The 17,453-nt window shown below is 36.4% G+C and overlaps 1 protein-coding gene across 2 annotated transcripts in view; it reads right to left on the bottom strand.

The window, feature by feature from the left end:
- The window catches only part of LOC150099526 (uncharacterized), a 119,987-nt gene that overhangs the window by 52,008 nt on the left and 50,526 nt on the right, over nt 1-17,453 (bottom strand). Inside the window, exon 4 of one of the 2 annotated variants that reach the window (XM_090404194.1) lies at nt 3,490-3,534. The exons of the other annotated variant lie outside the window; for it this stretch is intronic. Within the exon in view, the coding sequence (XP_090260320.1) occupies nt 3,490-3,534 (45 nt within the window). The remainder of the gene's footprint in view (nt 1-3,489; nt 3,535-17,453) is intronic. 2 annotated transcript variants of the gene reach the window in all.

Genomic DNA, 17,453 nt, shown 5'->3' on the forward strand with positions numbered 1-17,453 from the left:
TCTACATTATTATATAGAGTAGAGACATGGACACTCTCCAATCTGAGTGTGAAAAAACTTCTTGGAAATGTGGATGCTGCAAAGAATTATGAGAATATCGTGGAAAGACAAATGAAGAGATAATAGAGATGGCAGGCATAAACAGGAGCCTGATGAAAGAAATTAAAAAGAAAAAAGTCAGATATTTTGGACATATTCTGAGACATAACTGCCTACAAAGAACACTTCTCGAAGGAACTGTTGAGGGAAAGAGAGGAAGACAAAGACTGGACCTATCTTTCATATGAGAAATGCAGCAGAGAGGTGCAGAATAGGACATGGTGGAGACACATGGTAGCCAATCTCCTGGAGGGAGAAGACACCTGACAGGACAGGAAGATCCTGGATTACCTATAGTCCTATTTATAATTAACTCTTAGGGAGAAAGGTTATGTGGGTAGAATATGTGCCTTCCAAATTCTTGGGATTTTTAGACCATCATTATTGTTAAGATTAGGGTGGTTGATAAGAATTTTACAGGCCACCTTAAATTTACATTCATACCACGCTTTAGTGTGATGTAAACAACAGGTGCTTTTCCAGTCAATTCTATGTAAAGTATTCAGGGCATGATCAGAAAGGCCAGCTTTACCATAGTTATTAAATTTAATGTGTCATTTATGTTTATGTCCCTTATATAGGGCAAATTACAGGTGCACTGAATACGGAATACTTCAGGGCAGGCCAGCTGATTAAGTGGATCCTTGGATGAGGTGAGTAAGTTCTTTAATTTTGCAGGAGGTTTAAAGGTGGCTTTAAGGTTGTATTTCTATAGTGTTCTGTTTATGCATGTGTATGATTTTGCCTCCTTCATTTGATATACCGATCAATATGTATTGGTCGGTATGTGTAGGTTTCCGGTAAACAGTGAAGGAAAGACTGCCATAAAGAAGATGTGACAAGTGTATCTAGAAACAGAAGTGTGTTCTGGTTTTTTATCTCAATTGGGATTGAGATTGAAAAGCAGCGTGAAAAAATTTGATCAATATGCTTGTTCCCCGAGAATTTACGGTTTACCAAAGATTCACAAACAGAATGTACCACTCCGGCCGATAGTTGAAGGAATAGACAGCCCCAATTATCACCTAGCATCAACACTCAAGTAGTTGGCAGAGCATTCCCCCTCCTATATTATAAACACACAACACTTTGTAAACTAAATCAAAGATATCACACTGGAAAAAGATGATTTATTAGTCAGTTTTGATGCCTCTGCCTCCTTCACAAATGTCCCAATCAATGACAATCCTTCTATTACAGGACAACCCCCCCCCCCCCCCAGACATCACAGCACTCTTTGCACATGTACTACGTTCTGGCTATTTTGTGTGGCAAAACATTTTCTACCTACAAAAAGAAGGCACAGCCAAGGGCTCACCATCATCCCTCCCAGCTAACTTTTACATGGATATTTTGAGCAACATGCTCTAGATTCCTCTCCTTTAAAACCCAAAGTCTGGCTTATATTAGATACATTGATGATGTTTTCACTATCTTGCTCCATGGCCACCAGACATAAGACACTTTCCTCAGCCAACTAAACAAACAACACAAATGCATACAATTCACAACTGAGATTGAAAAGCAGAACACACTTCCGTTTCTAGATACACTTGTCACACATCTTCCTTCTGGCAGTCTTTCCTTCACTGTTTATCAGAAACCTACACATACTGGTGAATATGTGGCCAATATTTGCCAATAAACCAGGCCAATATTTGCTGGCCTGGTTGGCCGAGTGGTTAGCTCTCCAGCCAAAAGGTTGCGGGTCCGAATCCTGCTGGATGTTTACGATTGTCTGTGAAAATACTAGAGGTGGTGGTAGTCATTAGATGGCATTGGTGTATTTGCAGTTCATTGTAATCGGTGGATTGAGTGGCAGAGATGGAGAGCTGTAGAGTAGGTGCCCTCCCTTGATGAGTCCTTGGACTCCCGAAGGTGTCACATAATAATATATATACACGAACTCCTACCACCATCCAACACAAAAACTAGGTGTCATTAACACTAAAAAAACAGGGCTTTGAAGATTTGCTCCAATGAACAAGCACTTAACCTGGAGTATACTGTATTCACTGCACCTGTAATTTGCCCTATACAGGAGGAACGGGATGCACAGTTCCTATCAGACAAAAGAAACACAAATGGCACATTAAATTTAATAACTATGGTGAAGCTGGCTTTTCTGATCATGCCCTGAATACTTTACATAGAATTGACTCGAAAAGCACCTGTTGTTTACATCACACCACACGTGGTATGAATGTAAATTTAAGTAGGCCTGTGAAATTCTTATTAACCACCCTGATCTTAACAATAATGATCTAAAAACCCCAAAATATAGAAGGCATGTATTCTTTCTCCCTAAGAGTTAATTATAAATAGGACTGTAGGTAATCCAGTATCTTAAATCTAATATAACAATTCTCATGTTAAATTAGGACATCATTTTTGCTGTAATAAAACTATCTATAGGAATTTTTTTTTTCTGATGCTGTCTTAAATAGAATATAGCTTTGATGTAATTATTTTATTTTATTCATTTTAATTGAATCCAATTTTTCACTTGAGGTCAGGCCAGTAGAATACCTGTTGATCAAATCATTCTCTTTAGCATACTATGTGAAATGTAACATACCTTGTCTATGTATATATATGTGTATACTCCAGATGATGATCTTAATATGAAGGTCGAAACGTCGGGAAGTTAAAATTATTATTTCTAACACGGTTGTAGAGTCCATAATTTGTCTAAAATGAATGCTGATCATCATGTAACACTAAAGGAAAGGATGTTCCGATGTACATAAAATTCATAAAAATAGGGGAAAAAAATCCTTCACCCAGAGGTGGTACAAAATGCTATAGATTTGAAAAAAACTTTTGTGGGTGGGTCAACAAAAAAAACACCCAAGTATGGTGCAGAAGCAAAGTCTTTATTTCTTAATTCTGTAATTACAGATGGGTTTTTTACATAATAAAGACAGCTCATTTTGAATGAACTATTTACAGTGAATTGGTTGTAAAGAAGGGCAACTTCTTTTTCGATTTTCTCTTCTCCTAAAATACAAAGTTATTTGTGTTATATTTGTCACCATTGACTGTACAGAAGAGACACTAAATTCAGTTGGGCATATTTTAAACTACACCAAAGACAACTATAGTTGACTCTTACTAAAGCAAATTCATAGGGACATCAGGAATAGTATATAGACAGAGAAGGAGATAGTTTACTTTGTAAATATCCTTTTCCAATTGCAATGTGTTAAGCTTTGGTCAGATTATTTTGTTTGTATAGAGAAAAATCATAAAAAATAACTGAAGAAATATAATAATCATCTCAGATAATGCTGTCAGAGAATAGCAGCAATAGTCATATAGTACAAGCAACATTTTGCCAATTAGCCATGCATTGCATGCTACGTAATGCTCATATCTATAAATACCTACCACAGTCTGATGTTGTACAGCCCTCATCACCTGAATCTAAAAAAACTAATAAAAAATAATGAAAAGCAACTTATGGCAACATATGCATTTTAATCATCAAAACATATTAAAGTTTGAATTCAGAAAAAATAACATTAATTGAAACCATTAACTTTCAAAATCCTTCATTTTTTTTATGTAAGTGTAATAACCAAACAAGTGGATCTCTAATTATTTTGTTCTGCTCTTGAATCGAGATGACAAGGACCTTAAATATAGTTTAGGACCTCATCTGCTAAAGTGTGTCATTTCTTGATTCATCTTAGATGAAAATAGTCATTGGGCTTGTATAGCTTAACAATACCAGATATGCAAGCGCCTAAATTACTATTAGTATCTAGTACAAAAACCACTCTGTGGGTGGGAATCATAAAAAAAAAAAAAAATATGTATAATTATTATTAAACCTTCCGTGAAGTCAGCAGACTCATCGTGCGAACTTCATTCAACTGACGACATATTTATCATACCAAATCTTAAAATCCTTAACACTCCTTGCATAAACAACATATTCTGGTAATGTGTTCCAATCACTGACAGTTCTTCATGTAAAAAAATCTACTCCTCACCACACTCTTACATAACTTCCAGGGATGGCCTCTGGTTCTTCCCCTCACACTTCTACTCTTTTTGTAATCCCCTCCAAATTAATCCAATAAAATCCTCTCACTAACTTAAATGTCTGTCACATCACCTCTTTTCCTCCTATCCACCAAACTCTGCAATCCCATTTCTTCAACCTCTCTCTCCATAGCCAGCATTCCAAATCCTGCTATTGTCTTAGTCACTCGTCTCTGGACCCTCTCCAATGTTCCCACATCACACTAAAAACCAGGTGACCTAATCTTAACACAATAGTCCAAGTGTGGTCTTGCCAATGCTTTATACAGTGTGCAGTCTTTGCAACATTTGCAATATGCCCTTCTAAACTTTAGTCTCGAATCTCATCCACTTCGTGTAGTATACAGTACCATCAATATAGTACAGAGCCTTATATTTCTGCATTCCAAGATACAACATCTTGCACTTATTAATATTAAAACTACAAACCCCACTCCTTTGTCCAAGTGAAAAGTATATTCAAATCTTTCTGAAGGGAATTAGCATCAGCAAGGTTACTTATAATTCTTCTCGACTTTGCATCATCAGAAAACAACTGAAGATTAAGATCCCCATGATATATCATTTACAAACAACAACAGAATCCTGGGGCATGCCTGTTTACCCTCCTTTTCTGAGACTCTGCTCCAACTGGTTAATATATATATATATATATATATATATATAGAGAGAGAGAGAGAGAGAGAGAGAGAGATTTTTTTTTTTTCCAGCAGCAGGAACTGAAATATATAATCAAGAGGTGCATACAGGATATAATGAGAACACAACATAATTAAGTTTACATTATTACTAGCTTCTTATCAATTTTCTCATAAATTATTCTGTTATTTGACATGTCTCTAATACTGTCAAAACTGACAGTTTGGTCTTTTAAGGCTGCTAAGCACATCAATCCAGCTAGATCTTGGACCTCATCTGGGTATTTTTCCTGCCACACACTTCCTCTGCAAACCTTTCCCATCCCATTGTTTAAGTGATTTTCTAGTATAATGAGACCTGCAAAGCTTTTCATAATTATACAAACAAACATATAAAACAGTAAAAAATATTATTTCTCAGACAAATGTTTCATCTTATGTATCGTAAAACATCATTAGTGTAAACGAAGAACAATGATGAAATCTGAAAGCAAAATAAAAGTGAAACACATGAATTACAATAGAATCTAGCCAAAAATGCAGTCATATATTAATATAATATAATATAATATAATATTAGTCATATTAATTAATATTAATATGTCATATATTAATAGTCACAATCAAGAAATACATCACCAAATAGAAAAGGTGAGCACGAAAAGAGTAATCGTAACAGGAGACTAATTATCCAAATATTGATTGGATAGCAGTAGAATCTCATGAGAAGAATGAAAATGCATTTATTGAGCTGTTGCATGACAACTTCCTCAAGCAGCATGTGACAGAAGGAACTCAAAGTCAAAGAGTGTTAGATTTGATTATAGTATCAGAGGGCGTTTTGTTAAAGACATAACTATTCTGCCTCCAATTGATGACAGTGATCATGCAGTACTCACTTGTGAAGTGACTAAGTTTATGAATGTTCCATTCAGAAAAGGTTACATGCTGAACTACAAAGCAGGAAATTATGACCTACTGAGTTTAGTGGAATGGGATCGGTTGCTGGATGGAAAGAATATAGACAGTGTAAGGGAAGCATTAAAACAATACTTAAATGATGCGATATCAGAATGTGTCCCGAGAGTTCGAAGAATAAACAGAGTAGGAGTCGAATGGATGTGTAATCTTATTAAGCAAGAGATTTAAGAAAAGGATGATGTGGAAGGACTACTGTTTGCATAAGGATGATGTCTGTTATGAACGTTATAAGCAGCAGGCTAGAATAGTCACAACTGTTGTATAGAAAGCAAAGTCTGATTATGAAAAGAAACTGGCTAAGAGTGCTAAAGACAACCCACAAGAATTCTATTGATATGCTGCAAGTAAAAGAAAGAATGAATACGAAAGAATAACTCTTCTAAATCCAGATGGTGTGAAGGGTACAGATACAGAAGTGGTTGTTCACCTAATGAGTGCCCATTTCGTTTAAAGCTATCGACCTGGTGAACGCAACATTGAGCTCACTGTTACCTCTTCACTAGATGAAGAAACGCAGATGTGTGAGGACGAGGTATTAGAGCTGTTGCACAAACTGAATAAGAATTCAGCAATAGGGACTGATGGAATATCAGCACGCGTGCTAAAAGAGTGTTCAGCTGAACTGGCCATTCCTTTAACCAGGATGTTTAATATGAGTCTCAGAACAGGGAAAATTCTGCAGGAATGGAAGGAATGTTTGGTAATTCCATTGCATTTGCAATGGAATTACCATACATTTGCAAGGTTGATGCAAAGACCGATGTATCCAACTATCGACAATTAGTATCTCAGGAGTGGTGGTGAAGATTTTGAAAAAATTGGTTAGGGCCTGCATTCAGATATGGGTTGACAGTGAATCTCTACTCTGCAATAAGCAACACGGGTTTACTAAAGGAAGGTCATGTTTTAGCAACTTGCTCACATTCTATAACAATATTACCATTGAACTAGACAAGGGGATTGGATACACAATGATACTTTTGGATTTTGCTAAGGCTTTTGACAAAATACAGTATGGCAGACTGCTGCATAAATTAGAGAAAATGGGTTTCGGTTATACACTATTAGCATGGATAAGAGAATGACTGACTGACAGATATCAAAAAGTGGTATACGGAGGGGGGGGGGGGATCTGAGTCTGCAAGGTTTAATGCAGGAATTCGAAGCATTGTTGTCTTGGCTTGCACATCCCCTGAGACATTTCACAAGTGCAGCAATAGGCTCGGGGCGACCTTCGAGTGACTGACTGGCCTGCTAAACTATTCTTCCCTTCCAGGGTTAGCAGCCCTGAAAGGGTTAAGTTTCCTTGCTTGCAATAACTCATCTGATGAAGGCTCCGACTCTTATAGGCCGGAGCCAGGAAACTCATTGAGTGTGATTCCAGATGTCTGTTTCTTGTTTTGGAGGTGATCCTGCCACGCATCCCAGTGGCGTCCTCAGGAAGAAAGTTAAAAGAAAGGACTGTCATCAATCCATTTCTTCAAGTTCTCATCATGCTTGTTCCGGCGGTCTAGGAGTTCCAAATCTCAGACACTTCACATGTCAAGTCTGCGATCATGCATTCTCCACCGCAGTCGGCCTTGGCGTGCATCGCACCTCGAAACATCCAGCCGAAGCCAATGCTGCAATAAGAACTGAGTGAGTCAAAGCACGTTGGACTGCTGAAGAAAAAACGTCCTCGCCACTCATGAGATTGATTTGATGGCTCGAGAGATAAAGAAAATCAATGAGGCTTTATTTAAAGTGTTGCCATTAAGATCTTTGGATGCCATCAAGTATCATAGATGGAAAGCCAGTTTCGAAGCGTTAGTTCAAGAATTGGCAGCCCATCCACCACAGATTGGGACATGTAATATCTCGGTATCTCCAGTCCCTGCTTCTCCATCTTCCAGCCACCATCCTGCTGTTAGTACTGAGGGTGGGGAAAGGACGAGAGGGCATCCTTGGAAGCTGAGAATGAAGGTCACCAAGAAGGGTGTGAGGGATAGATTTTTCTCTCAGAAAGTAGTGTGTGATTGGAATGGATTGCCATTGGATGTTGTGAGTAAAAGCAGTGTGAATGAATTCAAGAATAAGTATGATAGCTGGTGTGTGTAGTATGTGGCCTCCCTTGATGTGTCTCTGGCTCCCTGGAGGTCTCTCTTAATAATAATATTAGGTGTATGTGTAAAAATAATCATAATTTAAAATTCTGAATATTTTTACCTAGTTTATATTAGTATGTTTATTAGTTTTAGTTTCATAACACGCATTGTCGGCACTTGTGATGTGCCCGTTATTGAAATTATTTTGTCAAAGTGATATGTAAAGAAGTTAAAATTTTATGTACTTACCGAATTTTGAATAGTTGTGTTACTTTAAACAATTTTATTGTAGTTTAAAATATTAAGTTGTGTTTTATGAAGACATTCTCTTGTCGCTAACGGAGACAACGTGTCAGCCATTATACCTAACTTCTTGCTTGCCAGTTTCAAGGAGTTCGCATGCTCGCCAAGAGGTTTGATGTGTGATTGACAGCTGAGAAGGAGAGCATTCGGTATCGAAGTAACAGAGGAGTAAACAAGAGAGCGTTCAGGAGGAAATGAGAACACAGGCGGGCAGATATTTAGATTCGGAAGAAATTGAGTTTTTTTATGTGACATTCGGAGGAAAATTAATAGTATATTCCGAAAAAAGAATCATGGAACTATGAAGTTTCAAAGTGGAATAAGTATTGATAAATAAAAGAAAATATTGCTATTGATGTTTTAAAAGGAATATTCGAGGAAACGCTAATTGGAAGATTAGTAGTAGATTCTGAAGAGGGAATCGTAGAACTGTGAATTTTTTAAAGTGGAGAGTCAATAAGCATTAGTGAATAAAAGAAGAAGTTGCTATTTACATTCTAAAGGAATGTTCGATAAAACTCTGATTAGGAAGTTTCATCTGTCTTAAGGATGCTGGAGCTAACTATTATTTCTACTAAAAAGGAGACAGAATTGAGTCAGGAAGAATTAATGTGTGCTACATGAGTGATGAGAAAGGATCCTATGAAAATGAAGAATAAAGTCATATATCTTCGGAAAAGGGCCTTAACAGGGAAAGAAACTGGCTATGAACATTTTGTCATTGTGAAAACAAAGTGTTTAGTCTAGTCTTAAGTGTAAGTTTATTTTAAAAGGCCTTGGATCCAATTAAATTTGTAGTTAGTTATGTAATATTGTTTGAAGTGTATATATATTAAGTTTGTGTTTTATTAAATGTATTTATTTTGTATTTTGGTCTCGAGTCAGTGATTTTTTGGATTCTGAAAGCAATAGTAAAAAAGAGGTCACTGTATCAATCGGAGTGAACCCTTGCGCATATAATATGTAGGTACACTCAGAATTAAAAAAATAATTGTTAGAAATAAAGAGATCAAATAATAAAAAAATCCTTTCTTTAAACAGTGCCACAGCTGACAGGATAATATTAAATAAAATAATCTCTCCTATCTTTCTTTTTACATATGTATACAAGGGTGCATATGGGCTACGTGTGTATATGTGTGTGCATATATATTGGATGCAATAAATTTACTCGGTTATGTGACATAATTAAAGAAATTTAATAACTAGAAGCTGAAAGATAGCAAAATAGAAAAATACTATTTATTAATTGAGTGTACAATTAGTTTTATCTTCTTAGAAGACTTTGTCAGATGCATAACACCAAAAGATAAATTCAAAAAAATATACATTACAAGAGAGCAACAGATATAAACTAACTTGCAAACATATTGCTAACATTTGAAAGTATTCTGGATGCCAAGGTATTGTTGGGCATGTTCATGAGTACATGATCTGATATATATATATACCAAAGCTGGATAGCTGAAGAGTGACAGTAAGATAGATTATAGCAAAGGTTAGTATTAAAATGAGCCAGTTTGAGGAAAATTTCTGTTTATTCCAGAATTCTTCTCTCCAGCTCATCATAGCATATGAAAATGTTTTTTGATTTTTTCAGATCACTGGATGAATGACTGGAAGAATAAATTATTCTGTTATTTGACATGTTTCTGATACTGTCACATTGTTAAAACAGAATCTTTATCATCAGGTTGTGCAGAATTAGAAACATGATTAGATCGTTTGCAAGCTCTAGTTCTGCTATATGACTCTCCTATGTTCTTCCATATGCCATCGATGTATATGTATAATGTGTCTGTGTGCATGCATGAAAATGCACGCGCGAACACATGCACGCATACACACACTACTGGGATTGCTGAATAACCTATCCCAATGGTATGTGTATTATCCTAATTAATATGTGACTGCATGTTTAGATGAATTCTATTATAAGGAATGCTTTTGTTCTTTTGTTTTCAAATTTCATCATTGCTCTTCAATTACGTTGATGATAACAATGGCAAGTGCTTTCCTAACATTCTCATTTTTAATATGATACTGCAATTTTTGGTGCTGTTTAAGGTTTAGTATGCTGCAGGAGCCTTTCCTTTTTTCTTGCAACTGAAATAGAAGTGTAGAGTGGGGAGACATGCAAAAATGTAGTTGTTACACTCATGTACAAAAATGTAAAGGGTTATGCAGCTTCAAGTGCACCGGTTTCCAAAATTATTTAGAACTCAACTTGAGGAAGTTTCATGGAGGGAGGAATTGGAAGGCCGGGATATCATTAGTGCTTGGGAAATTGTGAAGGAATATTTGTTAGCAGCAATGGCAAGCTGTATTCCACGAGTGAAGAAGAGGACACAATTTGGAGTAAAGTGGATGACAAACAATATTAAACAGGAGCTACATGCGAAAAAGAGGCTATGGAAGAGATATAAGGAGAAGGTGAAGAGAAGATGCATGAAGAATATTAGACACAGACTAGAAGAGTGACCAGTATGGTAAGGAAGGCGAAACTGGAATATGAGAAAGGATTGGCCCTTAGATCCAAGGAAAATCCTAGGGAATTTTTTAGCAATGTGGCCAGTAGGAGGAGAAATGACTATGGAAGAATGACATTGTGGGATAAAAATGGGAATAGAGTGACTGATGCAGAGGACATAGTGGAATTGTTTAATGAACACTTTATTGGAGTATTTCATCTTGGAGGAATCAATTTGAATACTAGAGGGATAGAGCAGGTTCGAGGTTTAGAGGTGCAGGAGGAGAGTGTGTTCCACATACTGAGTACTCTGGATATTAGTAAATCTATGGGACTGGATGGTATTTCACCACAAGTTTTGAGAGAATGTGCTAGGGAACCGACAGTGCCTTTGACCTGGCTTTTCAATTAAAGTCTGGCTGTGGGAAAGATGCCCATGGAATGGAAGGAAGGTAAAATAGTGTCATTGCATAAGGGTGGTAGCAAACTGGAAGTGTCTAATTATAGGCCAGTTTGCATGTCATCAGTAGTTGTTAAGATCTTGGAGAAAGTAGTGAGGGACCATATACAGCATTGGATAGATGAGGGTGGTGTTATCCGTGAGAGTCAATATGGATTTGTGAAGGGGCACTCTTGTTTTAGCAATATGCTAGCCTTTTATAATAAAGTTACAAGAGCATTAGATGAGGGAAAGCCATATACTGCCATTTTCTTAGACTTAGCAAAAACATTTGACAGGGTGTCACATGATAAGCTGATATTTAAGTTGCAGCACATTGATATGGATGTCAGATTGGTCAACTGGATTCAGGATTGGCTGTCTGATAGGTATCAGAGAGTTGCATATGTTGAAGCAATATCAAAGAGGCAGAAGGTTACAAGTGGGGTTCCACAGGGCTCAGTACTGGGACCTATATTGTTTAACCTTTATATCAATGACATTGTCCGTGGATTGCAAGGGGATATTCGGTTGTTTGCGGACGATGCGAAGCTGTGAAGGATTATTAGTAATAGTGCAGATGTGGTAGCCCTGCGAGAGGATTTGAATAAGCTAGATAGATGGGCAAATGAAAGGGGATGTCAGTTTAATTCAGCAAAATGTAAGGTCTTGAGGTTTGGGACACATCGATGGGATGCTGCATACTCTATGGGAGGAGTTAAACTGGAGGAAGGAGGAGAGACAAGAGATCTGGGTTTGATGATTGATAGAAATCTGAAATTTAGGGGACATATTGCAAAGGTAGTGAAGGTAACGCAGAGGATTGCTGCAATAATTAGAAGGACACTGACCTGCAGAGATAAAATGGTTATCATTCTGTTGTATAAGACTCTGATCAGACCACACTTAGACTATTGTTCTCAGATCTGGTCCCCAAGATTTGAAGAGGATAAATTAACTGTGGAAAGGGTACAAAGGCAGCTAACAAAGATGGTTTCAGGACTGTACAATGCTAGTTATGAGGATCGGCTGAAGGAGTGTGGACTGCAGAATTTGGTGGATAGGAGGGGTGATATAATTGAGACTTTTAAACTGTTGAGAGGTGGTTACAGGGTTGACACTGGGGAGTTCTTTTGCTTGGTTGAACAGCAAGAAGGAGTGATAACAAGGGGCCATCCCTGGAAGTTACGAAAGGAAACTGTGAGAAAGAGGGTGAGGAGTGGTTTCTTTGCATGGAGGGTGGCTGAACCATTGAATGCATTGCCTGATGGAGTGGTGAGAACGGTCAATGCATTTAAAGAGTGGTATGATAGACTGTGTTTCCCAGGAGGGACCTCCCTCGATGAGTCTTGATAGACTTGTGTTTCTTAGAAAGGACCTCCCACTACGAGTCTTTTGACTCCATGGAGGCTTGAATAATAATAATAATTTGTTCACTCCACTAATCTTTCTCAGAACTCTATCAGTGGTCTCCAGTCTTTGATGAAGTGTTTTTTTTTTATATCTAACTCAGCTCTCAGATCCAAAGTTAAAAATGGTTTGAAAAGATGAAATATCAGTCTAATAAATATTTTTAATGTGGTATATATGTACTTATATAATTTTTAAGTGAGAACTATACTACCACTGATTAGATCTGCTCACACATTCCTGAATACTAATGATATCAGACAGTCCTTTCCTATAATCATTTTTACAAAAGTCATTTCAAGTTCTATGTATTGCTATTGTTAAACTAGGTGGCCATATGTACCGTTTTTTTTTTTTCATATTTCCCTGCTGTCCCATCGTTTTAATAAAAATGTCAATTGTGTCCCATTTTTAATAATAACTATAAATATACTTTAATATTGCCCAATCATAAATTATTATTTATAATCTATAATCGTATATCAATATCATAGATACCAGTAATTAGTATAACCACGGAGTCGCATTGTTCGATACTAAATATCGATATCTGCAGTGATTTATTCACAGAAAATAAAAAAATAAATGTTGGCAACACTTGCTCATCTCAGATGTGGCATCTGTTCTGCTGTAGCATTAGTTTTTGTTTTGCCTGTATGCTACCTGGTAGCTTTGTTATTCAATGCCGGTGATTTAAATTTCATATTTTTTAAAGCTTTGTCTATCCTTGTAATGTCAAAGAGACAAAACTGCAAATTTAATGATGATCTCCAGAAAGAATTCAAATTTATTAAACTGGACAAGCTATGTAGTGATGGAACAAAAATGGCATGTCAGCATTATGTCTATTTTTCCGTTGCTCATGGAGGCAGAAGTGACATCAACCAACATCTATGTAGTCAGAAACATAAGGATAATGAAAAGAAGACTCTCGCTTCAGTTAAAAATATGAACTCATTTATGGTGAGATGTGATGGTGATAGTGAAAGCAATAAAATTGCAGGATAAAGTGAAGATGTTGTTGGTTATCATACTGTGTGTCATGGCACAAGTTTTTGATAAATGACCGCTTGTCGACATTGATAAATAAAATTTATAAACCAAAATTTTCTTCAGCACATACCAAATCAGCAGCAATAATTACTAACGTTTTATCCTCATACATATTGGGCAAAGTAATAGAGGATTTGAATAAAACAAAAAACATTACAGTAAGTTTAGATGCATCAAACAAAAAACACAATTTTTTTTTCAATCCTTGTGCGGTATTTTTTGCTAAATAGTTGTGTTCAAGACAAAATCATAGACTTTATTTCCTTATCTGGAACATCTGACCTACAGTGTGCTATGTTGAAGGAAGTAAGTGACAACTTTGCTTTACAAAGAAAAATTGTTGCTTTGTGTGTGCAGATAACACAAACACCAATTTTGATGGTTGCAAAAGACTTGGAAAAAATAATGTGTGGAAAAACTTGAAACTGAACTGAAGAAGCAATTATTGTTATTGGCTGTGGAGCACAGTTATACACAGTTATATTGAATGTTTTACAGTGAAAGTATACAAATATTTCAGTATATACACAGTCAGAGCTGAAGAACTGAAAAACTTTTGTGACTTTGCAGGAAATAATTACACCAAATTGTTAGAGCATGGAAAGACAAGATTTTTGTCCTAGGGTCCATCAATTGACAGAATTTTAAGCATGTTTGATGGGCTTCGTTCTTACTTTCTTTCTCAAAAAAAAAAAAAAAAAAAAAAATGCCCTGTTATGTTGAGAAAATTGTTTGAAGATCTGTGTTTGAAATTGTGGTTGTCACGTGCAAAAGATTAAGTGTCTACGTTCCAAACATGCATTAGCTTAATTGAACATTGAAAATCTTGTAAACAATTTAGAGTCCAGAAAAAGTGAAGTGTTTGTAACTGCTGATGTCAAAAAACAACTGTAAATGTTAGTAGATTCAGGAGAAATTAATGCAGCTAAGTTTTTTGAAGTAATTGAGAATTTCAAAGAAATAAACTTAGAATATGTCAACAAGTGGAAGTGCAGTTTACTAAACACCAAGAAATTCAAGTGGGTGCTACTAAGGAAGAGACCTCAATGGAAAAAAATACAACACAGCCTGAATGAGGAACTTCACACGCACAAGAAACTCATGTATTCAATCAGTGGACCCTCATAAAATCTATAATTGTGAGGCAGTTGGATACATGGAATAAAGGAAACATTCCTGTATCTGATAGATGGGTACAGATTTTTTCTTTCTCAGTATGTGGTCAAAGGAGAAATCTAGATTAAGTGTTGAGACACTTAATGGGTTCTGTCACTGAAGAATAAAGGTAAGCGCAATATGTTTATATAATAAACTTTTTTATCATCTTACTTTTTCACAAATATAGAATATTACATAACCCCCGTCCTGTTTTTGCCATCCCGATGTCCCATTTTTGTCTCAAGGAAATATGGTCAGCCTAATATTAAACCAAAAATATATCTGCAGACCATCAAGTTTACAGGTTTGATTCTCATTAAAGCAAACTCACAGAGACTGTATTACAGACTGTTATGGTGAATTTCTTTTGGAATAGCATTGTGTTTATGGGACTCTGGGTGGTCACATTTTGGTACTTTGTTATAGTGAAAATCAATTGCAATTCCCATCACTACTATTTGGGTAAATCTTGTATTCTTATCAGCAAACCTTTTTTGTTGTTGACAAATATAAAATCACATGTACACCACAGTAAAAATGACTTTCTTTGCACAAATATTTCTTCTTACATATCGCAAGATATCATCTGCTGTGTGTGAAGAATGGTGAGAAATTTGTACAAAAATATTAGTGGACTGAAAATAATAATTAAAAATAAAATTTATTAAAAATTAAAATAAAACACAACCTATTTAATACAGTTGAGGATAACAATTTTCCAAACTGTTGGGATGGTAAGGCAGTCATGACAAGGTCGATGAAGTAGGACTTCAGCATATACATGGATCTATATATAATAGATTAGTGTTTTCCCACTGCATCCCATAGCTAGTGTTTTCAGTTTTATGTTCTGCCAGGCCAGAATTGTGAGGTTTGATAAGCCACTGTTTGTGCTTATCTTACTGTTTGTCCATAGTAAGACAAGTTGCACAAACATGATTAGTATACACAGTGTATCATCACTGGTGAAAGTTTGTCCTTTGGAAAAGGTTTTCATTTTGAATTTGGTCAATGGAGTTGAAGGTAGAGATGATGAGGTTATATTGATCCCAACATGGCTTGGAATCCAACTGTAGCATACATCTAAGTTAGCTTCCATAACCGAGAGAGAAAGTGTTGGATTTGAAAGAGCCTTGGATGTCTCTGTAGCTCTGGACTTTTAACTACCTGAAGATAATTTTGCAAGTCTGAATGTTATTTTTTAAATATTATTATTAATATCTGACCGCGGGGTACTTAAGGGTCAAAGCTGTATAACTGAGAGGAGACCATCACATAGCCTTTAAACGAATGCGGAAAACCGACCAGGGCTTCTGACATAATGTCCAATCCTCACCTTCTCGTGGCGCACCCTGTTGGGTATCTACCTGGATACTGAACGAACGAGGATGGACTGGCAATTTGGGATTTAGCCGACCAAATTGTATTCTTATTGGTTAAACCAAAAATACAAATTATGGTACGACATGACAAAATTTCATGCCGGCTGGGGTGTCGCCTGGTTAAACAAGGCCCCTGTTGTTATCGCCAGGGAAACAGAACGAACAGCGAAAAGTCAGCTACTGGAACAAATCTGAAAACGCACCCCAACTCAACATCACCAGAGTTAAAGATCGGTACTATCAACATAAGAAGCCTGAATGGCAAAGAAATGGAGCTAGCTGAGGAATTAGATAAGTACCAGATCGATATAATACGAGTGACTGAAACAAAAAAGACAAAAACTGGTAAGATCTTTCTGAGCAATAAATACAAAATGTTATATTCAAGCAATGAGAATCAAGGAAAAGAAGGCGTAGCCATAGTATTCAACACTAAAAACGAGGCTAATCTTCTTGAATGGCCGGCAGTCTAAAATAGAGTGATGTGGGCAAATATGAGAATGAAGAACTGGACATTGAGACTTATTTGTGCCTATGGTCCCAAAGAGGATTCTACTAAAGTAGAAGTGGAGGAATTTTCTGAGGCTTTAGAGAAAGCAACTGACACAATGAAGAAGGAAAAGTTGGTCTTTGTTGAAGATCTAATTAGCAGGGTAAGAAATGATTGTCAGACATACAAAAATATTTTGGGGAAATTTGGAGAAAAGAGCAAAGCTAATAATAAAGTCAAATACCTGTTGGATTTCTGCTCCGGACATGGACTGGTTATTACTAACACAATGTCCCAAAATAAAAATGTGAACAAATTCACATGGAGAGAAGAGGCAAGGAATAAGAAAAGTCTTATTGACTATGCTAGTGTTGATCATGATGTTTTCTCCCTGATGTAGGACACCAGAGTGTACAGAGGATTTGAAATCGGAAGTGATCATCATTTAGTCTTGAGCAGGATAAAAGCGAATTAAAGTTGAGTAGCTGTGAGATGTGAACTGTAGATTAAAATACACAAACATTATTCAAGAAAAAATGAAAGAGTTTGAGAACAGGAACCAAATCTTTGAGAATCGGTGGCAAGCCCTGAAAAAAACATTGATTGATTCACCCAGAGAGGCATGTGGTGAGGTTGTCTGCAAGGATAGAAAAATCAGAACTCCATGGTGGACACAGGAAGTTAAAGAGGCTGTGAAGGAAAAGAAGAAAGCATATCAAAAGTTCCTGGCAAATAAGTCAGCTTGTGCTCTTAGTGAATACAGAGACAAATGTAAGAAAGCTAAACTCTGTGTAAAACTAGCTAAACAAAAGTCATGGGAAGACTTTCGTAAGAACATAGAAAATAAATATCAAGAAGGTGGCAAGATATTCTGGAGGTTGTTGAAGAAGCTCAGA

This window comes from Typopeltis vanoorti, chromosome 14, assembly GCF_054136105.1.
Source record: "Typopeltis vanoorti isolate ZY-2024b chromosome 14, IOZ_Tvanoo_1.0, whole genome shotgun sequence".
In the NCBI taxonomy this organism is placed as follows: Eukaryota; Metazoa; Arthropoda; class Arachnida; order Uropygi; family Thelyphonidae; genus Typopeltis; species Typopeltis vanoorti.